Raw genomic sequence first — 25,678 nt, forward strand, 5'->3', positions numbered from 1 at the left:
CTAGGGTCAAATATAGACACGGTTTGCGTTCAACTCTGCACCATTATCCTCAGTTGTAATCTGGGCCCGTCTGTTTCGGCGAAGATGATAAAAGTTAAACATGAAAGGCTATTGTTGTTTCAGACTTGCTTTTTTTTTTGCTTCATTTCTCTATAAACACGTTGCCAACAATCACGTGTTACTCCTTACCTCTTCCTGTTCGATTCGCTAGACAACGTCAGAATTGTTTATGCTTAATTATCTGCTTCGACAGACAGCATTGTTCTTATAGGTAGGTGGTCAGATGGAGGCGGAGGCGATGGGTGGGTTTTCGGTTTATGTTGTTATGATTTTATGTTCCATCCGTTCGACACGTTCTTCGCTAAAGCAATTACCGACGGTGTTTTTATAGCAAAAACCAAAGTGTGTTCCTCCAAAGGAAAGACTCAAGGTGTTATGTTGATTTGTGTGTCACAATAAGGGTAACCAATTGAAGATTTGCGATTTTAGTTTGCTACCTTTAACCATTGTTACCTTAGCCTTCTAGGGATGCCAACGAGTAAGAATTGTTTTTTAATAAATTCACTTTTTCTCTGATTTGATGAATGTGATGCCATTCATTTAGAATAATGTTTATCCATTGACTTTAAGGTTATGTCCAACATTGATAAATCGAGTTATCAAATCTTTGATTAAATTCTTGGAAATTCAAACATTTATTTATAAATGTATGCAAAACTAACCATCAAAATTATATAGATTATATTATATTTTCGGACTTTAGACTAAGCGATATTTGATCGCGCACGGTAGGACCCGATTTATTAGCCGTCCTGTCATGGCGGAGGCATTAAACTATATTCATATCACAGGGATAGCACATGACAGAGAAACAATAACGAATAGTTACAATATACAACATAACTAAGTAGTGACATCTATCGGTTGGTACAGTAAGTTGTATACGCTAAGGGTAGAGGTAGTAGTTGTCGCCTTCACGAACAAATGTTTATGTCTCGATGAGAACAGTTTTATTGGTCTACTGCAAGTTTTATTGACGTTTTACTTTTTTTCAATTTTCTGAAAACCTTTTAAGTGCTTACACTTTTGACATTAATGGGATACCAATCATATTCTTATGTATCATTTGATTCCAACTAAAACAAGCAACAATCAACATAAGAAGAAAAAAAATACATCGAGGAGAAATATAAAATAGTGCATTCTCGGAATTACTCAAAAGTAAGTAGAGATTTAAATCTTGAAATATAAGGACCTATTTCTTCACCTTCGCTTAAATCTTAAACCAGGTTTATCAATTAATCATTTTGTTCGACCATTTTCCACAGAGATGGCGCATTTCCGCTGGTAGGAAGTGATAAAAATCCCCATATAGAAATTGAGAGAGGTGAGAATAATTCGCTTTCGGTGCATATTCAGGTCAAAAAAAGTGAACGACAACCTAAAGAAATTAGTCAGGGGCTTTGTCGTTCAGTTTTTTTCCTGGAAATTAATGCTTAACAAGCTACAATTAAATAAAAATGAATTTTCCCCATACAATTTTACCAGCCCCAGAGAGCCAAAAAATTCAAATTTGAGAGAGAAATTCTCTCTCACGAGCTCAATCTCTCAACATGCCATGTATTTTGTTGACACTCGATTTATGATTTCCCTTTCACAGATTACAAAATAGAGTACCTGACACTACAAAACATGTCTGGTACCTCTATATAAGCATTTGCTTAAACATTCAAAGTCCCTCCTTTTTTACATATTCTGCGCAAAAGATACTTTATGCCCCGCCCCATACATAAAATTCGACGGGAAATTCTGTGAGGGGTGAGCTATTTTGTGTGCAGAATGTGTAAAAAAGGAGGGACTTCGAATAATAATCTAAAAGCATATATAGAGGTTATGTTTTGTTTGTATGTTTTGCACTGCAGTGTCCTCTGTGAACAATTATAGGAAAACAGATTATACGTAGTTTCCGATAGATGTCACCGCAAACAACAGCTGTGACATCTGATGAAACATGAATGCAGAAGCATGACAAAATGATCAATACCTTTGTGAAAACTTAGTTTGAATTTGAAGCGATCCAGCCTCTAGTGCACAATTTTATCTTATAAAGTTAGCTTAATTTAACATAGTTTAAGAATTAAGCGCAGGCAAATAACTGTGTTTGTGTGAACATTTTTGAAAAAAAAAAAAACTAACGTCGCTTAAAAATGTTGCCAACCTAATTTTTGACACATTCTGACCTTGTTTGAACATTTTGGATGGAAAAGTCCGTGGGTAGGGTACAGGTACTTATTCCTTGCTCATCGTGAGCCGGACAAAACAAGGTTGTGGAGGAGGCCTGGTCTATTATAACAGAGAATTGGATTCAAATAAAACTATCTTGGCAACCTATGCTTAGGAGGTTTCTAGCAACACTGCTAATGCAACCAAGAGGGGTGCGAATCTGACAGTTCATTTGGCTCAAAATCAACTAGCCCACATCTGATTCATTCTAGACCTCCACTAATTTACACTAAAAAAATGCTGTAATTAATATCACCTCAAAGTTTTTCAGAAATTGGCCAACACTGTTCAACATGACTCACTGAAAATTATAAAAATAAATTTATACAGGGTAAACAATTTTTTTTTCAATTCAAACTTCCAATATCTTTGAGCAACAATGAAAATTACAATGAGAATAATAAAAAATATTATATAAACGAAAAGTTGATTAATTCCGGTGACTTAAAGTGATTATGTTATTTATTATTTATTTAATGAAGTAGTTAGTATTGAAAAAAAAATTCAGGTAATATTCATTGTTCAAACATAGTAATTTTTGTGCAAGCATATTCCAATCACGAAGAAAAATTGCGATTTACTTAAGAATGTCCAATATTAAGTAATCTCCCTTATTTCAGTATGTTTTAAGATTAAAATTGCTATCTTACTGACAGACATTGCAGTAGATTCAAAATATCTAGCCTTTGTCTAATTTTATTGTGTTGGCTACTCCTCAGTCAGAGATAATACCTCCTCAGTCGAAGATAATACTCCTGCTAATTTCAGAATCATAAGGACCTTATTTCAATAATCAATCCTCTTCATCGATTTTCTCTTTTACTTACTAGATTAACTCTACTGTAACTTATGAAAGATAGTTACGATGTCCGAAAATTTAAAACCAGTTTTTTTTCGATGCATAATTTCAGATTAAAAAATGCTCTCGTCATTAGATTCCTTTTGATATTTTACAAAAAAATGACGCAAACTTTTTGAAGTCTGAAATGATGCGACGAAAAAAAAATAGTATTGAATTTTTCGAAAATACATTATAGTAAATTACACCTTGAACTTCACGATTAAACAGTTTTAGAGAATGAGATAAAGCGCTACATCTATTTCAATTTATATCCAGATTTTTAGTACAAATGCCAAACATTCATCCACAGACTCCTGGAACATTAATTAAAATTTCTAACAGTTAACCATCTCTTAAGTGCAATGTTTAGTGTTAAAAGGTGTACATACCAAATTTAAGTTTTCAATATCAGCAAAACATATTGCTGGATCATGATCAGCAATCCAATGCCTTGCTGAAAAACAGCAAACGATATTTTTACCGAAAAATTCAGCTAACATAAACTAACACCGAGTCAAAGAGCTGTCAAACTGTTAGCATCACAGTCGCAAGTATTTTTACATTCTTACACCACCAGTCAAACCGCACGAAGAGGAAGAGGTGAAAAAATACGAATAAATAAAACTATATAGGTTAAGGACACTGGCTCGGACACTGGTTATATTTAATAAATGATACTTGGAAAAGAAAAGGTGATTTTATCTTTATTATTCGCATATTTGTATCAACGATTTTTTACAGAAGCTGTAAGCTCATATAGTGAAAACAAATTCGATTTACTGAATTTAATAGTTTCATCAGCAAAATGCTGCCAAATGTCAGAATTTTGAATTGCTGAAAAGATCAGTAAAGAAATATCGCTGATTTTCAGTAAAAGGTTGTCATTTTGACAGAAGTTGGAATTGCTGAAAAATCCAGCAGCATTATTTTGCTGGAACATTTGCTGATCTTTCATCAAGTCTCAAATCAGCAAAATTTTGCTGATTTCCGGCGAATTAAATTTGGTATGTAGGCCCATTGCCGCGATCTGAATAGATGGTAGTGGAATATTAACCAGTCGGTACCGCAACAATACACTGTTAGAAATAACTAGTTTTACACGAGACGTAATCCATTTTGATGTAAATCATGGAACGTAAACAAACATGTCACGTAAAATTAGGTGTTTTGAAAGCAAAACAAACGAAAGTTGACAAAAAGTTCGTATGATTGAATTGAACTTCCCGTTTCATTCAACTGATTATTATGTGATAAGCGCAGTTGGCATATTTCGGTACTTAAAGCACCAAAATTTACATGACTTTTTTTTATAGTTTGATGATGATGATGATGATGATGATATACAACGATCTATTGTAGCAAGGCGCCTGTACATAGCAATTGACTGTTCCTACTACATGACTTGATCAATATTTGATTTCTTATCATACTTATCGCAGAAACACTTACTCGAAACCCGCGGGAGTGATAGAGAATCTCCTTGCAGAAGTAAGTTCATACAACCAGAAACCAAATCAAGCCATCGTGTGGAAGAACGTCCCAATAGATGGGGAGAACAGCCCACCTTCTATCCACAAAATGTTAGCAACAGGGAGTTGGTAATCCCACTCTCACCATTTAAATAATTTTAACTGGATGCCCTGATGGTCCCTTCCGGTCCCTGATATATTTTTTCATAAATGATTGAGCAGGAAGCACGCAGATGCAGTTTTTGCAACATCAAACCTGCACTACTCAAGACATTAAGGTGAAAATGGATCGGTTTAGAATAACTCACTTCATCGATTTTTTACAGAATAACGCAGCGCTCAATCGAAAAAACCTCTTCCGTGCAACATTAAAGAACTAAAATTTCTTTCTCTAGCAATTTTTACAAGATTGATTTATTGTTTAAATTTTTTGAAAACCATTTTCTAAGTTCAATTTTAGGACCACAATCATAGTGGTCGCTAACTTTGCTCATCAATTACAAAACTGAAAGGTCATATTTCAATTGAAATTACAAATGAAAGGTCATATTTCACTAAATATTTTTCAAATCAAAAGGTTCCTAAATTTTCACATGTTGTTTCACAAGTATTTGAGGATATTCTGAGAAAATTTCAGCCTTTTTTATGAAGGTATTCTTTTATATCTTAGTATTTCCAAAGATAATTAGATAAATATCTTCAAATATTGTAGAAATCATCCACCTTTGCCATTGACCAATAAAATATTTTTTACACCGATTTGATCTTCAAATGTCTCAAGTTGTATCACAAGTATTTGAGTATATTTTGTAAAAATTTCAGCCTTTTTGATGAAGGTATTCTGATATATCTTGGTATTTTTAAAGATAATAAGATAATTCCACGAACTTCGGCATAACTTCCCTGAACTTCGGCAGAACTTCCCTGAACTTCGACAGGACTTCACTGAACTTCAGCAGGAGTTCCCTGAACTTCTGTAGAACTTCTCTGAATTTCGGCAGGAGTTCTCTGAACATTTGTAGGACTTTCTTATAGTTCGGAAAAACTTCCCTGAACATCAGCAGAACTTTCCTGAACTTCAACAGAACGTCTCTGAATTTCCGCAGAACTTCCCTGAACTTCAGCAAGACTTCCCTAAACTTCGGAAGAACTTTCCTGAACTTCGGCAGGACTTTCGGCAGGGCTTCCCTGAACTTCATCAGGACTTCGTTGAAGTTCGGCAGGCCTTCCCTGAGCTACGGCAAGAGAGCATTATTAGGACTATCCTGAACTTGGAATCTTGGAATTGAAGGTGTCATTTCAGTTGTAGAATTATTATAATTATACAATAATATTGTGTTTACGAATATGTTCAAAATTGCAATACTTCCCATTTTTCTCATTTGCAATGCTTGTTGGAATTCGTGAATTTCGAATTTGGGTGTTGTTTGAACGGGTGTGGATTCAGTATCAACGGAAAAGCATTAACTTTAACCTTAATCATGTTTTACAAGTCTTTTTCAGTTACGACTAGAACAGGAACATATACCACAACTACGGGTATACGGTTCCTATAAATGGAGGAGAATTTATCGATAAAATGAAAGGGCCAACTATATAATGAAATTCAACAGGTTTGATTGCTAATATATGTGATTCCCTCAATTTTAAGTAGTGGAGTGGTATTTGAATTATTTGATCCCTTATAGAACGGAATCCCCCCGTAAACAAAAGGTGGCGTGTACTAACACAAAAATGCTTCCTAAGCCCAATTTTTGTGTCGAGTGTGCTTAAAAGAAGGGACTTTGGATGTGAATCTAAATGCTTATGTAGGGATACTAGACATGTTTTGCAGTGTCAGGTATTCTCTTTTGTAGTCCGTGAAAGGTATTTCTAGATTTGTTGACTATACTGTCCTTTGATAACAACTTACGGAAAGCAGTTTATTTCCGATAGCTGTCGCCACAAATAACAGTAGTGAGATCTGATGGCTAATAAGCGCAGAAACCATTTCCATTGGCTCATTGAAAATCCAAATTTTGGTACGTTGACTAATCTGATGTGATCTCCAGATATTTGCGCCCTATTCCACTCTTGATCCCACCGTCTGAACTTTGAACTTTCTCCACTGTTTGTCCAGCCACTGTACAGTCGAAAGGGTTGTAGATATTGACATCCAACAATTTGGTTTTGTTGAGGGTGAGACCTGCCGCAAAGGAGCGTTCGATTTAATCATGTAGCTTACTCTGCATATTAGAACGCCATTGTGCTAATAGCGCAACATCATTAGCCAATGTAGTCCACGGTTCGGTACACGGTCAATCATGCTTACCGTGATCTCGTCGATTACGATGAAGAGCAGTAGCGTATAGTATACATCCTTGTGTCAAACCAACAACTGCTGGACTCTGCAAGTGTATGCCACGTATTGCACTTCGATTAGGCTGACGATTTTATCCAGGGCTCCTGCACTTCAGGGTACCCCTGAGATTCTCGTGATTGAGTCGGTCGAAAGCTTTGTCAATTAATATAAATTACAGGGACTCCTGGAATTCTTTAACCTGCTCCAGCATGATACGGAGCGTGGCAATATGGTCCACACAAGATCTTCCGGCATGGAATACTGTCAGCTGTCGACGGAGAGCCACGTCGATCATCTCCTGTATCCGATTCTAGATAGCTTTGGGGTCGAAGTAGCGTACAGGTGGTGATGGAAGCAATGTTCATCTGCTGTGTCAATTTTAAAGAAAATTAGACATATTTCGCAAATTTACCAGACTTCATTAATCATGCATCAAGCTTCATCCACAAGGGATGTTTTTATAATCTTTACGCAAAATTGATTTCATTTTGTTGGTCCAGTTTTTGAAGCACTGTATCTTATGTGATCGGTTGTGGCTTACGTGGCATCCGTTGCCGCATGTAGAGGAGATTTTGAAAAAAAAATGGTCTTTAGAAGTGGAAGAACAACCTTTGAAGATTTCCCCAAACAAACTCTACGCCCAAATAACGTGTTGCTGAAGAGTGCCATCATCAAGTCTCAGTATAAGAAGGTGGAGGAATCGGTGAAGCATCTAGATATCACCGAATGGATGACGATCGCGATGGTTCTATACCGTTCCAAGATTTCAGGGAATAGCGAAAGAGACGAACTTCATCTCATTATCAAACAACAAGGAGCAGTGAAAAGGAATTGTATCCCAGAAACCCCACGATGGACATAGAGCGGGTGCAATCAACAAAACCTACACATCATAGGATCACTGTAAAAATTGGATAGTAATTGGAGATTTTATGCCTCAGAAAATCCCGGCGGCGCTCCATGTAACATGACGGATGAACCAAACAATCATAAGTTTAGTTCTTTTTGTGGTATCTATCATTTGATGTTTGTTTATAACCATGAGTACGCGTGTGTGTTCCTGGGTTCAATCTCAGTCGGCGCCGCCGGGATGTTCTGAGGCATAACATCTCTGATCATGCCTTTCTTCGGAAGGGAAGGAAAGCCGTTGGTCCCTGGTTCATGAGTTGATGAGTCGATAGGCAGGGTCCAGGTGTGGGAGCTGCCTCCCTGGCGTCGGTAGAATTGATGCTCAGCACGAAAAACAAGATCGACAGAAAACAAACCAAGGAAAAAAAACGATCCCTGCTGCAAACCATTCCCTACATCCAACATCCCAGTGTTTTCTCATGGAAGCGAAGAGGACATCTCGCTTCTCGGTTTCCTTCACAGCGAGTATCACGGCAACAAATTTCTTCCCATTCCCTATGTGAGGATGAATGTTAGTCCCAAACATCATCTGTTGGTTCTCTGTGCAATTGCAGCTGATCTAGCAATAACAGAGCAGCAATCGTGGGTGGTCAATCATGCTCATGCTCATGTATCCGATTCGAGATAGCTTTGCACAGAACATGGAGAATAATATATATTTAGTAACATGTGGTCAGAGACATTCGTTAAAATGCCCTGAATCCCGTCGGCCGAAGAAGTCGTGGTGTATCAGATATTGCAGAAAAATTGATACAATATTTGTGCGGATTGCTACTTCTTTTTATTTCCTGCAATTATGGAGCCTTGGAGGTGACGTGCATTATCTGCCGTCCCCTTGGTAGATTATGATGGTCGTCGAAACTTAAAGAAGTTATTCGATGTGCTCAAGTAAGCTCAAGAGACGATCGACATATTATGAATTCATATATTGTATGGTAAGTACACATACTATATGCCCATGAAAGTCGAGAAAATTTCCAACCCAAAACATCTCTAAGCCAGATAGGAAATTGATCCCAACCACCTCCAACATGATTCTGCTTTACCGCCTTTACCGACTAAGGGAGGCGCTCGACTCCATGATAAATCAGTATTCTTAATCAATATCCACACATTTGTATCGATCCTTTAGATATCTGCATCGAGCTATTGAATTATTGAACTATTGAATCTTTTAGTAGCTTAAAGTACACCTTAGTATCATTGACTATTTAGATCGACTGCTTTAACTTCTTAGTTGACGCTCTACCATCCTCTGTAGAGCGATGTCTTTGTTGATTTATTCCATCCAATTCCCTTGTTTAAAATTTTCCCATTTGTAGAGTGCACTTGAGTGTAACTGCCACAGTTCAATTGCCCGGTAGAATTTTTGATGAAATCTTCTTCGATTGTCATCGATAATGGGAGAATATCAGCCTCCAAGGTACAGTTAGGCAATCTTGTAACCAGGTGCGAAATATGTGGCGCAGGTTAAGGTTCACAATTACTTATAATTGTTGTATAATCTCGTTAGGCTGTCGTCACAGATTTCACTTTGAAATAAAGTAAAGTGGGGCAAAAGTTCGACCTTTGATGAAAAAAATAAGATTTATAAAAACTCCAAGCATTTGGAATCAAACTAATTCTTTACACAGGATCCCTCATTCAAGGTTTACAACTTTCTTTTACAGAATTTTGATGAGTTTTCAGTCCATTCGTTGCAAGAAAAAAAGATTTGTTTTCGTAAAATGCAACTTGATACATCCCAAGTAACATTTCAAGTTTTATCGAGGTTTTATAGCATTCTACAAGTCTAAATAATGGTCTACAAAACCTTCATAAAACCCAAATTGTTACTTGGGATGCTTGTTGAATGAGAGCTTAGTAATGAGTGTAAAGCCATTGTTTCGAATTACTTTATTGAACCGTGATTTCATGAACAAAATCAGTTTTCCAGGCTATCCTGTTTGATCTGCTCCCAGCATTCTCGAATTTGACATTTCATCATGTTTAACTTTTGAAGAGCTTTTTGAGTGCGTTGATTTATTTCCTTTTAATTCCGTTAAAATTGCTTATCTTTTGACAGATACGCGTATTGCATCAACTACTTGCAGACTCCATCAGTTTCAAGTAGGGTTAACTACCCCATTTTCAGCCTATTAAGCACAGTCCGCAGTTAGTCTTTCTTAATCTAGCGCAGTTTAGCACCAAACGGAATGTTATTATTACTGATGGCTTCCAAGTTTATTTAACTTTCTGTACGTACAGTAAGATTTGATAAAGAGAAACCAATCGTTGAGATATTGTCAAAAGTCTAACACTGCTTCTTGACGCCAAACTCGGCCTACGGATTCTAAACTCGGCCTAACGCATTGAAACGCAAATGAATTCACTTCGGCCTATCGGATGAAGATAAAAATTGATTCGGTCGGAGCGCTTCTTTTGCTTTTGTGAATTATGGGTGCAAACCTTCATATCACGCGTTCTCATTGATTTCGTTCGGCAGCTTAACTAAAGTATCGTACCAAACTCATAATTGACTTGTTAACTCTGAAATCATTGAATTATTTGTGTTTTCTGCATGATAGGCCCAAAATGGGCGATTAGGCCGAAGTAGCTCTCTACCCTACTCAACACATAAACGGCGCCGGTATAGTGGTAAGCGTTCAATCCCAGTCGGTGCCCCCTGGGATTTTCTGAGGCACAAAATCCCTGATCACACCTTCCTTCGGAAGGGAAGTAAAGCCGTTGGTCCCCGGTCCATGAGTTGATGGCTCGATAGGTAGGGTCCAGGTGTGAGAGCTGGTTACCTAGCGTCGTCAGCATTGGTACTCAGTTCGGAAAACAAGATCGTCGAAACAAATCACTTCTTTTCATTCCGAAAACAGCACATCTTGCCATTCCGTCCAAGAAATTAATTTTTCAGCGAATTTGAACCGTTTCAATTTATGTCGCTCTGTTAAGTTGGGCTTTCATAGTCTTTTGTGCTACTCCAAGTTTTCGTTGCTTGACAGAATTTGCTGGATCTGCCTTGTTGTTACCGGAAGCTGGAAATCTGCACAGATTTGTGAATCTGTTCTTTTCTTGTTAATTGCTCCTCTACAAATTATTTGGTTATCCTTCGCCGTAAGCTTACTTTAATTCCCCCGTCGGTCACCATTATCGCTATTTTTCAGAAATCTTCCGACAACGGTATGTGATCGGAGAAGTTTCCGACCTATTTATCTAGAAGAGAGGCCTGCATCATTGTAGGCTTTGATTTTTACATTTTCCTTGAACGTCAAATCCATGGCTCGACCCATGGCTGCTGGATTAAAGGAAAAATATTCTGTTACACCACAAATTTGAATAAAACTTAACGTTCTGCTCGAATCTATCGCAATTCACTCGAAACCAAAACAAATACCTGTCAAATTGCGATAGGGTACCTTTTATACAGGGTGGCTCTATTTTTATTTCGCTCATTTTTTACGAATTTCATTGACTTAAATGTAAACGTTCCATAAAACTACCAACATAATGAACCAAAAAGATGTGAAACAAATTACTTTAATATCCTGTAGGCAATTCCCGCTACATATCTGATAACATGCCAAAAATCTGCTTCAATAAAGACACAATCATGCCCTAAAATAAAACTACCCTTCCACTATTGGTTTTTCTTGCTGTACGACCTAAAAGTTGTTACAAATGTTATAATATATCTTCCCGAAACACACTTTTGCTTGTAATTCTTCGGAAACACCAGCAATGTTTGTGATTACTTGGAGAAAAGTGTGGCTCTAAACGTGGAACAAGTGCCAAAACAATGAGTTCTATTTTGCACGACCGTCGAAAATCTCAAAAAGAACTTTTGCCCCACTTAAACTTTTGCCCCACCTTACTCTATAGGTTAAGAATTATTGTTTTCGTCTGGCCAGTTGACTGAATCAGACTTGACAGTCATGGATACTCCAATTGAAAGTTTTGTATTACTAAGATATGTGAAACAATCGAAATTCTCCATCACATTCCCAACTTTTATAATGTTGATATAGTTTGCCTATCGGTTCTATAAAAGCAGCTATTGGAATATCAAAAAAAAAATTGGAAATCAATGATTCTCTTAAATTTTCAATTTGCTAGGCATTGACTCACTAACATTATCGAGTGTTAACGTATAAATACCACTCATATCAGTGAAAGTCGGGCAACATCATTTCAACCCTCAACAATATTTCGGAACACATTTGGGCATCCCCAAATGTGCATGTACCGGCATAAAGTTTATGTTTATGCTCCAAGTGCGGATGCGCTTGCTTACATACTACCTACCTCCCCCATTAGCTTTTGTAGGAAAAATGAAGGGCGGCGCAGTAAAAGTTTATTTAGTCTGCATCTCGAGGATCATTATTGTTTTTCATCACTATTATTGTTGGTTTGGATTGTTGTTTTTTCGCTTGTTGTTGACTGTAGGTGCGCATCAATGTTTGTTTATTGTGTTGTATGTTGGGTGCCGCGTTTATATCTCGTTTTTATTCATTTTTCGCGCTTTCTGGTACATTGATTAGAGAAATTTAGAGCTTCGTCTTCGCGCGTGTACTCGATGCGCCGGGCTTCGTACCCTAAACCGCAGTCTGCACATGCGGCCAATGTTGGATATTTACGGAATGTTCGGTTTTAGTTCACTTTTGGTTTCGATTAGGATAAGATGTGCTCGTGCTTTACTCTTCACTGCCATAGCAGGAGTACCTGCACGTGGTAGACACGTTTCAGTAGAATCACGCGATTTGAGCTTTTGTTTTCGGCTAGGATCGTTCGTCCGTTTGTCCACTCTGTAGCGGCTGTGCGTGTTTTGTGACCGGCTTAAGACAAAGCTACTGCCCCCCATAGTGAGGGCGTTGCGGCTTATGTTATTGATACACGGTGTAACATGTGTACAGTGATGTGCTTTCGAATGAAGGAAAAAAGAAGGCAATATGCGGGAAAATCTAATACATAGTTTACGATGGTTTCCTTTTTGATTGGGTTTGTGCTTACAGTCATCAAAGTGTTCGATATAAAGTGAAATCAGAAAATAGAAAATTTTAAAGCGTGTACCACGCAACCCCTTTGTGGATTAGTTAAATAAAACGGTGGAGTTGTGCTTGCTGCGAACCGAAGCCAACCAGCATGAAGAAGGTGAAATCAGCGGCAGATTTGGATTTGAATGTAAACTCACCATTGTACCGGGAATTTTTGCTCGGCCTAAGGTAATCGAACTGTGTGCGTTTTCCGATCGGGTGTTGGTTCATCGCTTATATCCACACGTGGCGAAAATAATTGCCCTGTGGGTGGTGGGTGCCGGGTGGTGATTGAATCGGCTGGAGATTGTAGATACTTCCAAACTATGTCGGAACATGCATTTGTCGGATTCGGCCGACTGGAACATGTTGGATGGACGGTATTACATGATCGGCACACTTCTTTGTAGGCGTCAAACAGGCACTAACGTTGGTGCAAGTTTTACTTTAGATCCTCTTACTCTTGTTCTTTGGCTTTATTTTTTCCCCACTGGGACTTTACGCTGCCGATCAACTTAGAGGCTGTTCATAAACTACGTAGACATTTTTTTGGGATTCTTGACCCGCCTCCCCCTGCATAGACAATTGTCCATACAAAATTTTTAAAATTTGTATGGACCGAGGATAATGGTCACCCCCTCCCCCCCCCCCCAAACTATATGAAATTTTCCGAAGATCTATAGAATTGATTGAATTCTGCAGAAATACGGATCCGTAGGAAAAATTCTCAGAAGCTAACACTTTTTTTAGGGATTTGTTTTGTTTGTTTAGTGTGCTTTTTCTTTTGCTGGAAACAAGTTTTTAAACGAGGTAATGCATCACTTATTAGTGCCCTTTCTACCACCGCTCATCACTTCAATGTGTACACAGAAGAAGAAAAATAATATGTATCAATCAATGATATTCATGGTGAAGTATTGAACATCAATAACTGGTAAAAGTTGATAGAATATTACAGTCATCCATCAACATGATTTGTTCTCGAATTCTGTGTACATTGTACAACGTAATATTAGGAACGGAAAGACTAATGTGCAGCAGTTTTGATGTAATATTGAACTGTTAACAAATCAAAGTTGGCACTCGTAGAGAATAGAAGAACTATGAACTATAAATTTTCCACGGGAAGGTAAACGAGTGCAATCTTAAAATGCTTTTATTTTGCAAATGGAACATTTTATTTAAATCTGGTTGCTGCTATGCACACAACTTGAAATCTGAATAGAAATTTTTTTTTTTTACATTATATGTCCATTGCTTAGCCCTTTAGTTTTCTACTAACGTAGCATCAACCAGATTTTATTAAAATAATTTGTTCGCAAAGCAAATACATTTTAAGATTGCAATCGTATACCTCACCGTGTAAAATTTTGAAACCATCATCACTTTCATAGTTCTTCTATTCTACACGAGTGCCAACTTTGATTTGCCATTTTTTTTTTCTGTATTCGTCAGATGTGGTATGTGTCGCCAGTGGGATGCCTTGACCACTTATCATTTTCAAGAGCTGACATCTACTAACTAGACGTGAAAAAGAACTGGCATCACTGATAAGTTCAAAATGGGGTGGCTTGCTCAATACTTCAGTGGCGCCACCATGAGAAATGCAAGCACATTCCCAACTAAAACATTATTTGCGATGAATGTGATTGTGAGTGCTATGTCTGTTTGTCTGTGGTAACATCATTGGATACGTTCTTAAAATTCCTTTTAGACCTGATGACGAACTATAGGCCTAAGGAAGTATTCAATCGTCAATTGGAAATAGAGATAATTTTAATTATGGTTTGAAGTAAACGACAGTATTGTCACAAGTTTTATCGAGGTTTCAATTTTTGTTTTGAGCTTTATGAATAGGTTGGCCAATTTATCTTGTGCTGTACATAAAAGACTCGTCTTCCAGTTCACTCGATCTGCCAGCTTCACTGTTTGCGAAGGCTTCGTAGGTAACCTTCCACATTAGGTCGTACTCGAGCACTATTTTAACCGGTTTGTCATCTGATATTCTAACTAACCTAACCCATCCTAGTCGCTCGGTTTCTTCAGTGTAGTTCTCCCAGTAGGTGGTACAATTCGTAGTTAATTCACCTCCTCCACGTTCCGTATTTTATCTGTAATCCACCGTATATGGTACTCAACACTTTTTGAGCATAACGGTTGTATAAACTTCTATGCGACCTCTTTCAGTCATCAAGAAGTTGCCCTGGTTGTACGTTGTTCGCAATCAAAATTATTTCTGTAATTATGAAATCATAAGATGTTATGATGATACTAGGATCATGATAATTGCAAGTAATTACAGGGGGTTGTAAAGTACGTGTTTGACACATAAAACCTGTCATCCTTAGGTTTTCAAAGAGACGCAATCAGTTGCTAGACGTCATTTAGATTAAAAGTTAGGTTTTTGAGATATGATTTATTGAAAAATGTGAAACACGCCATTTTTTTTTTGTGAGATTAAAAATGCTTAAATTTCACTCAATTGACTGTGAATAATTTACCATTACATACAATTATGCAAAGTTTCATCGGAGAAGGTAACATGAGATCGATTCGTTATTTATCGTGGAATGGCTCCGTTGATTCGATTACCGTAATGAGCCGACGTACTTGGTGGCAAAGGAACTATTGCATCAGCAGCCATGTGTTCAAGAGAAGCAAGCAGATGATCGAAAATAGTTGTCGGCACGGGAAAAAGCAAGCAGCAAACAGTTGCCCCCCAGGAAAAAATTAACTCCTTCATGACCCTCTTTTTTATGTTGGATAAATAAAAAAAAAAAACTGTATCAGTCGGCTCCGTAAAGCTAACGTGTTAAAGCCTCTAAAATTAATAAATGAAAATAAAACGTCTCCGCTGTGCATTTCATTCTGTTTTTCCTTACGCTTTTCTGGCTGCTCCCAGACACTCCGCTTGGGCAGGAATTGGCCTGCTGCCCCTCCATCAGGCACAAGAAACAATTGTTCTTGATCCCGTCGTAGGAAATGTTTCCGATTGAGGAAATGAAGCGAGGATGATATCCCCCCTAGTAACCATAGGCACGTAATTTCGCCTTTTTGTTTTATACAGCTGAACAATGGCTATACCAGTGTTTGTATAGCCAAAAAGGCCTATGGTTATTTGGGTCCTTCTCCACGTCCATGTATGTATACACCATGCTAGATCGTGACCTGGGACCTCTTGTGGGAGATAATATACTCGCTCGCTTTGAACGTTTCCCCCAGCAGATGATATACAACAACATAACGGAATATTAATTGCTCTAGGTTATGCAACAAAATATACTGCTTTGATTTTTCCACTTTGAACTAAATGAAGTGTGCCTTCTCCTCCCCAATCCATTTTGTTGCATCTATTTCAACGAGATTCGTATCCAGTTCGTTCACAAAACTGACAATTTTTTCAAATGGTGGGCTTCGCACTTCCATTTGGAAAGTCAAATCCAACCGTGTTCTTCGCTTCCACTATTTTGATTTGTCGGCACACAGAAACAAGCAAGCCGATAACAGATATCCGTTACGCAGCATTTCAAAATTGATTTAAATTTTTGATAAAATACTGCAGAAAATATTTTCAGAATTCTGAAGCAGCAAAGACTCAAGCAACTTTGATGGGATGATTTTTTTAAACTTTTAGTCGATTTAGTTCATAATATTTGATGCAGCACCAGAATATGTCTTAAATTTTTTATTAGTTTTAAATAATTGTAATATTACTCTGCGATTGATCAGACTTCCAATTTCATTCTTGACATCATACAACTTACAACACTCGGTAGACCAGTAGGCAATTTTATTTTAAACTAAAATTCTCCTGGCTGAAGTGAGAATCACACACAGTTTACCTAAACTACGGGTAACCCCACATGACCATTACAAATAGTTTTATGCCAAAGAATAGTATTATTATATAACTAAAATGAAAGTCTGAAAGCTTCAATTCAACTCAGGATCTTGAAATGATTCTAAATTCTGGAATTTATTTTTTTCCTGGGATTTTTCCAGATCATGAAATTTGTTGTTAGTCTGAATTTACTTCATTTACAGAGTTCAATTTGAATCATCCTAGAATTTCATCATACTTCTATTCTGGATTCCCCTAAACTAATCGTGATAATATCCAAACTTTTTCAGTAACATTCTAAGAGTGCTTAGCATTATCTCTTGTAATTTCTTATAAATCGCTCTCTGATTCCACAATTCCCTCAAACTGGCAATAATTTCCAAGAATTGGCATTATTTTGTCTCAATTTTTCTCTATGAAATTCCCTTAGAATATTCTTAATAATTTCCTTGGTACACTCTTCAGAATGATCGTCACATTCTTCTCAGACTAATCCTCTTCAGTATTTCCTAAGTACTCAAGTATTTTGCCAAAATAGCCTTGAAAGTCTCCCAGAAATTGCCGGATTTCTTAAAATTTGATACAAATTAATCTCCATAGAAACATTGGACATAATTCCATTGAAATTATTCTCACGATTCGTTTCAGCATTCTCCTTAAGTTTCATCTAAAGAATTTTCTATGATTTCTCTTCCGAATTCCAACTATTTCCTTTCTTGACAAAATCTCCATGCAATTTTCATCAGAGTTTGCAAAAGACAATTTATACCGTCTTCACATCAATCAAAGGTTGCACTTACTGCATAGTTACACTTCACTGTAAACTATTTTCAGAATTACCTTAAAATTCTGAAATCTAGGGAAATTCAGAATTCTAAAGTATTTCAGACTGTTAAGGTAACTCAATATTCACAGGTACCTTAAAATTCTATTTGAAAATCTAATTAATTATCCTCAAAAATATCACGAACATACTTCAAAGTCTTGGTGGTTGTCTAGATTCAAAAGCCTTGCTAATTTTCCAAAGCTCAATTTATTGTTTTCAAACCTGAACAATTTTCGATTTCTCTAAATTACAAAATTAGGAAAATTATTGATATTTATAAAGCAAAACATTTTAAAAATCTGGGAAAATCTGGAACATATTAAATGAATCTGGAAATAAACATGATCTGTCTGTGTATCTGGCTGAAAATCTGTAAAATCTAGATAAATCTGGAACACTGGCAACGTTGTTTGCTACACTCCTTCTCGGATTCCAGCAACACACTATCTAATATATTCGGTGTCCAATAGGAGATGAAAAAGTGTGCTCACCGGTTTTGAGAGAGTGATGTTTTCATGGTTTGGATGGGAGAGGAAAATGAATAATCGTTGAAGAATGAGAGATGAAAATACTGTCGACTCTCAGCCAGTGCGAAAAGCAGCTTTTTGGATTGCTCGTCTTGTAGCTGAGCGAGTATGGTGTTTTGGTGAAAAACAATTCCAGGTCATGATATAGCAACCGTCGAATATAATCATATTGCGTACCGTATCCATAATCACCGATTTCTAGAAAATCTCTAGCTCAGAACAAACCATAAATAATCATAAAACAGATATCGTACCCTTCCATTAATCTACTTGATTGTAATGATATACCATTATCAGAAAAGGAAATATAGTACATATCTGCTCCCAGTTTGCAGCATGTGCTGTTCGGCTGCACCAACAATGACTTCGCTATTATTCTCCCATAGTAGCTTCTGCCATTCATTATTTATTGCAATCACTCCAACGCCAGGCGATAAACGTGATGATATACATACAACTTTTACACCGAGCTATTGCGGTACCTTTTGAACATAGAACTGGAAGAAAAATGATAATTCGCTTCCTGACACATATCTCGTGGGAAAAGAACATTTTCCCGGTGGCTGAAGAATAGCCCGATAATTATAATAGAGATGTGTGTTTTTCATTTTTTTTTTTCATTTCGTTTGTTGCTGTGGTTGCGATGCTTTGCATTTTGCTGTGTCTAATAAATCCGATTCCGCCTCGTGACCTACAACGTGCTAATGCCTATAGAGTGCTACAGCGAGTGTAGAAACATGTGAAACATTGTTTTGCTGAGAATGTAGCTACAATGTCATCGTGTGAATGTTAGTTGTTTCTTGATATTTGGTACATGTCGCAAGTCCGACAACCTATTGATCGTATGTCAGAAAAAGCATTTGAGCTATGATCTTCCGTTTTTTTTTTTTACTTCCAACGGCCCCGATTCGACACCTGAAGTAGCCTAACGCTGAAACCACAAGCAACGAATGAGGCGACAAACAAAGATCAATCGACGAAAAAAAACAAAGACCGTCCCCGTGCCACTGTCATCACCCCGAAAAGTCAACGTCTCGTGAAATTAAAGATCCAAGAAATAAAATACCCACGGAGGTGTGTAACCATTATTCCATTTGATAGCACGTTACAAACAATTCGGCAATCATCAATGTGGGCACCGCACCGTGCCTTCGGAACGTGTGGGGCTGGATGCCTTGGGCGGCAATTTAATGCGATGTTCGAACCCAACCTACAGGCAGGCAGATGGCAAGTGAAGGAAAATGGATAAATAAAAATTGAAAAGAAAGACAGTCTCAATCTAGCCATTAAAATCGGAAAACCGACTGGGTAAACACAAAGAACCACACAGCCGGGAAGAGTGTTGAGGAACGGTAAGGAACGTCAATGCGTGAGCTGAGTCACTTGTTGGCGTCGCGGTCTTCGTCGTCGTCATTCGTCTGTTTGCGCAACGAAGAAGAGCCTCATCATCAGAAGACAATCAGAATGAATCGCCGAAATACGAGGAACTACCGAATGTTTCAATGTGTACTTCAATCGAGGCGTGACTTTTGCCTGTAAAGTGTGGAAGGAAGAGTTTAAAGTTTGGTTTTTTACGGTTACCCTGAGTTATTTCTAGGTATACGCAAGGTTTAAGGGCAGACTGTTACTTGCAAGTTTGATTTTGCTTATTAGTTTTGAGTTAATGATTTCATGATATGGCGAAAATGAAAAAAAAAGTATCATCAGAAAGAATCCTGGCGGCCAGTGATGAATCGCTCTTTTGGTACTTTTTCATTAATTTTTAATATAGAATCACAGACGTAACTCTCTATTCTGGATCATTGCTTACGCATTAGACTGGCCCACAAAAATAAAAGTTCTAATTTTCCACGGGCCAAACTCTAGATTTGTGCCTTAAGGTGAGAAAACCTCTGAAAGTTTTATCTCATTTGGTTCTAAGATGAGCTGGCGTTTTAAGTTTGAATTTTGTATGGGGAATTTGGATAAAATACACGAAAAAGTGACACACCTACACTCTATCGCTCCTAAAAACGTTTCCTTTCTCGATTTGATTCAGATTTTCAAAACTAGTAGTAATTGAACTGAGTAAAAACTTTGTTGAATATTGCATCATGAATCCAATTATCTCAATTTTATTGAGAAATTTGCTTTTGAAAGCGAAATCAATTTGAAAGATTGCGTAAAGGTGCCGCTCAGCGCAATGCAAAACGTTATCCTTCATACCACAAAGTGTTGGATGCAAAGAGAAGTTGTTATCCCGAAAAAGAATCCTTGCTGATCTCAGAAACTTCACCTGAAGAAAAACTTGGAGCTCTTTTGAGACACACAAGCCGTAGAATAAAAGAAGCAAAAATTGTCAGAAGAGGCGCAAGAAAGTCGTAATATAGACTTGAAGAGGTAGATATTATCTTTTAATATTATGTTTAATCAACTAATATAAAAATATTTTAAAAGGTACCGAATTGATCATACCAGGAAGATATCTAGGACGACAGTGAATTAAGACTTGATCCATCGGCTCCTAGAATCGTCAGATCCATTCATTTCTAGTTTAAGAGATGTTAACGACAAGCGAGAGATGGATTTGGTTGAGGATTCTAGAAATGCAATTCACCAGCTGGAAGACACTGATTTGGAGTCAAACGAAAGTAGTGACTCCAATTGAACAAGGCTTTAAACTGATAGCATAATTAATTCAACGGGAAATTCTTTATCAGGGTAATGAAAATAAATAAATATAATATAATAATAATAATCAATGGATTTAAAAAATATAATGTTATATGGGGTCAACGGGATACAGATGACTACTAGACTACTAGATAAAATGATAGTATTTTCACTTTTAGACCGGCCATGCTTTACGCTGTGCCAATATGGTCTAGTTGCTGCACTACCAGGAAAAAAGCACTTCAAAGGATTCAGAACAAAATTCTGAAAATGATTTTGAAGTTGCCTCCCTGGTACAGTACAACCGAAGTACATAGAATTTCGAATGTTGAGACTTTAGCACAAATGTCCAACAAAATAATTAATAATTTCAGGCAAAAATCGTTGCAATCCTCAATTGCAACGATTAATTCCCTTTATACTTAGATAAGATTTAGTTTTAGTTTTTAGTTTTAAGATATCAATTGTTATACTGACATGCAGGTTAAAAAACCTGTTTAAAATACTGAATTGCCAAGACATGAACAATGTAAAAACACTTAGATATATATCATAACAATTAAGGCTGGTACGTTACTGCAGTAACTGGAGCACCTAGGTTAAAATGAAATGTAATTTATTTTGAAATTGGAACAAATAAAGAGTTAAAAAAAAAAAAAAAATAGTATTTTCACTATAGTTTCATCATAGTGAGGTGCCGTCTGTCCCTTTTTGCCTCTTTGAAGTTTGTGGATGCTTGAAATTTGGCTATTTTTGAGCTGATATTGCCTATAAAATGTTCTGTTTTGCAGATAAAACCTTTTTTCGTGAGTAAAGTTGTGTATTTTATCGATTTTAAAAAGTTGCAGAACATTATCTAAAATAAATAATTTCGGAAATATTTACAAAAAAAATTGATTTTTAAGACCATTATATAAAAAAAGGTTCATAACTCAAAATCGCAAGCAGATAGAGACACGGCGTCTTCTACAAAGTTTTTAGTTATAAAGTAACCTACAACTTAGCTCAAGACTCTATATCTCTATATGGTCAAACTAAAAAGTTAGATTTTGCAGCGCCCCTTGTGGTCAAGTTCCGAACTAAAACTTAACTTCATTCAATTGGATCTTGTCATTTAAAAAACTCATCTGAAGACAACCTATTGAAAAAAACACTGTGAAAGGTGCTAATGAAAAAACTACAAGGGACAGTCCTATGGGGTTGTACGCAAAGGTGACGTAGGAATATATAATAAATCTTATTTGTTAACTGCAGGAGGAGCTTGTGTTTTCTGTAGGAATAAGAATTTGAGCGGAGTTCTCTCTGCTTATTCTCTTTAGCATGACGCGCTTGACATTGATGGCCCACAGCAACTTACGAAGAGCTACTGATTCCGATCAATAGCGGTGCAGCTTCTCTTTCTATGCATGTTCATGTGATCTGCAGCTCACTGATTGCAGGCAGCCTTTCGTTGAGTACTGGAGAACACCACCACTCGCCACGCGGTGATTGAATAACCACCGTTTGGTGAGACCGGATGGAATTAAACTTTGAAATCTGTGTAAGGGAAATCGCTTTTCGCAGGAAATCCGCGATAACATTAATTATCATAGCAACAGTTGCACATTCGGGCACTTTTCAAAAGTGACATTTTGAAAAATGATAAAGTCTAAATTTAACAGATGCGTGTAGAAATATATCTGATCGATTGGTGATAAAATTATTGAAATTGGTCCAGAGGCAGCTACGTTATTAACGTTCAAAATCTTTCATAATTTTGTTACATGTTCCATTTTCGATTTTCACAAAGCGTACCCCCCCCCCCCCCCATATAGGAATCACAGACGTAGTCGTAAATGTTATCGTTTCCGCGAACTACTCACCACAGCGCTAGCATAGGATCAGTTTGACGTTTCTTTATATTCGGTATAAATTTGTTTTCGAATCAGCGAGCAAGCTTGTTTTTAAATAGATAGTTTAATGCTATTAATCTCCCTATCAAAATTCAAAACATCCACACCGTACATCCACACTCTGTATTTTCACTGAAGCTACAATCGCTCTACGGTGCGAATATTTTTAGAGATGAATAGCAGTAAACAATCTTTTTTTAAGATGGGTTATCTAAAAATTCAATCGGATTTAACGTAGGCATTCGATATTAAAAAGTAACGAAAAAGTTCCAAAAGAGTGATCCACCGCTGCTGGCGGCAAACTGGTCACTAGCTTGCTGAGAAAAATTTCAATAAATTTAGAACAAGCAATAAATAAATGGTCGATACATAAGTAATCACCAGTACTTCCCAAGTAACAGAGATGAACCAGTGTCTGGCAGGAAATCTCCTTAATAAAGACATCCAACCAACCAGCAATCACTTAGAATAGTTTGCACTCTACCAGCATCACATTTTTTTCATTTGCAGCCGTCCAACCTTATACAATCATAAAATGTCAAGATACGTCCGAAAGGGGCATGTTGGGACTTCTTTTTAGCTTTTTTGAGTCTTTATATTATACCAGGAGTGAAACGTCAAAGCGAGTAAAAATAATTACATGCTCTATTTTATCGACTTGGAATTAAGTAAATGAAGTCCAAAGTATTGGTGGGTGTTTTTATATCTCTTTCACGAACACTATTCAATTGGTTTAATATTTTTTAAGTTATTGATTTATAGCTACGAACACTGCCATTATACGCATAAGAGTCACACGGTGCATAAGAGTTGTATAGAACATGGGACAATTATGCGTACAACGGCAGAACAAAGCATCAAGATTTATTTCATTAATTTGTTATGCCTTAGCTGACTAATTTATTCAACACCGCTGTGTAGGATACAACTACAGAGCGTTCTCGTTTTCGATATAAAAGGGGTTTTTATTGATTTTTTATACTTCTATCAAATTCATCGAAAACTAATTTTAATTTATAACATTACTAGAGCGTTCTTTATGGATCAGAAAAGGCTGGTAATGTATTGAAATCTACCCAGAAAGCATCGGTAACATACTGCAGAAAAATGATAACTGATGAGGTCGTATTGCCAAAAACAGGAAGACACTGTGGCATTACAGTGTCTTCCTGTTTTTGGCAATACGAACTTAATCCGGTATCAAGATTCGGTCTGGCTGTTTTCTGACAAACGTCAGTTTGGCCGTTTGCTTTTTTAAACCTACCTCATGTTGCGGATTGCACTGACAAAAAGTTTGGATTCGCACTGGGTTAGAGCTGGTTCCAAATCGGATTGAAAGCAAATTCGTTATAAGTGAGTATGATAAGATGTTTATTTTTGACATTCAAATGCAGGAAATGGGGGAACGTGGGATGAAACTTTGCAGATTGGGAAATTGGGAAAACCTGACATTCACAATTAACGTAATGCGATATTAAATTTTGAATCACTTGCCCAAGACAGAATTTATCTAAATAATACTATTGAAAATAACATCCGGAAAACCCAACACTCCTAAGGCGACGGGTTGTTGTAAGCAAAGTTGTCCCTAAAATAGCTAACGAGAAATTATTCAGGTCCTCCAATTCCATAGACTTTACACTTTCATCCGGCAGACTATTCTTTTTTTATCAAGGGGCGGCACTCCTATGATTATCCTACCGATTCGAATGAACAATGAATGAATTCCACTCCAACAGTTTCAGTGAGATTGATGCGCCCATATTAACAAACCATCCTGTAGGAAGCTTAATAAGTATTGCGAATCGCGTTATTCGATTTGTTGGTTCGTATCGTTGAAAGGAGATTCTTAAATTCTTAAATTTCGCGTAAGTGCCTCTGCTTACGCCACCCCTCCGTTTTGGCCCTTCATACAGCGATATTGTGAATTCAGATCGGTAGCTCAAATTGATCTTGCTAGTAAGTGGAGCTGCATAAGAGGCAAGATCTTCGAAGGGATGGTGGCTACCAGTGTTGGCAAAATCAGCAATCAATTGATATTTTTTTCGCTCTCATACGCTTGCAATATCACGCGTGATATTGGAACAAAATATCATGCTTGATATTGGTTTTACAAGCTCCTTTCATATTGCGAGACTATTCACAACGTGCAAAAATCAAGCTGAGAGTTGACTCGACACAAAAATGATTCCATTGCACATCGTTTTCTTAAAAAGCGAAACCATATTTTTTTTTTCCTTCGGTTTGTTTTTTTCCGTCGATCTTGTTCTCCGTGCTGTTGGTGCGACGTGCCAGGAAGGCAGCTCCCACACCTGGACCCTACCTATCGACCCATCACAACTCATGAACCGGGGACCAACGGCTTTACTTCCCATCCGAAGGAAGGCGTGATCAGAGATGTTATGCCTCAGAACATCCCGGTGGCGCCGACTGGGATTGAACCCAGGCCTGCTGGGGTGAGAGGTAATCACGCTTACCACTACACCACCGGCGCCGTTGAAGCGAAAGCATAGTTTTCTATCTCTTTTTACTCTTCATCGATGGCAGACACGAAGTGACTGCTGCCAGCCGATATGGAAGTTTCGGTTGCGTTATACCCCGGACAGACTATGGCTTATATCATGTAATATAGGCTGGCTTGCAATGAGCACTCATATATAGGATTTCCAGTGAAAACTAGATGTATGAGTGCTCATTGCAAGCAAGCCTATATTACATGATATAAGCCATAGTCTGTCCGGGGTATTAGGGTGTAAAGCAAAAATCATTAAACTCAATCTCACCACAATTTTGTTGATATTTGGAGCTGGTGAGTTTTGTTAGCTTGATATTCCGAGCTGCGATATCACAGCTTTCAAAATTAACCGCAGTTGTTTGCTTGTTGATTTTTGTCTACGAAAATCAAGCGTGATCTTGGGCGTTGGTATGATTTGATTTTTTGATACTTTCCCAACACTGGTGGCTACCTTACATACACACATGCAAGGGGCGGTACTCCTATGAAAGTAGCGTCGATTTTTCCTAGTCTGCTCCTTCCAGTGATGTTGATTTTCTGCTTGCGCTTTTTTTTTCTTTT

At 37.4% G+C, this 25,678-nt stretch overlaps 1 protein-coding gene across 3 annotated transcripts in view; it reads left to right on the forward strand.

Moving 5' to 3' along the window:
* Positions 1 to 25,678, forward strand: part of mwh (multiple wing hairs) — a 357,850-nt gene that overhangs the window by 203,430 nt on the left and 128,742 nt on the right. The window contains exon 1 of one of the 3 annotated variants that reach the window (XM_065229918.1): positions 12,835 to 13,053. The exons of the other annotated variants lie outside the window; for them this stretch is intronic. Coding sequence (XP_065085990.1) covers positions 12,974 to 13,053 — 80 coding nt within the window. The 5' untranslated portion in view covers positions 12,835 to 12,973. Of the gene's footprint in view, positions 1 to 12,834; positions 13,054 to 25,678 lie in introns of those variants that run through there. 3 annotated transcript variants of the gene reach the window in all.

The sequence above is a fragment of the Ochlerotatus camptorhynchus genome, unplaced genomic scaffold (genome assembly GCF_037179485.1).
Source record: "Ochlerotatus camptorhynchus isolate MF236.1 unplaced genomic scaffold, CSIRO-AGI_Acam_v1.1 ptg000324l, whole genome shotgun sequence".
NCBI classification, from domain to species: domain Eukaryota; kingdom Metazoa; phylum Arthropoda; class Insecta; order Diptera; family Culicidae; genus Ochlerotatus; species Ochlerotatus camptorhynchus.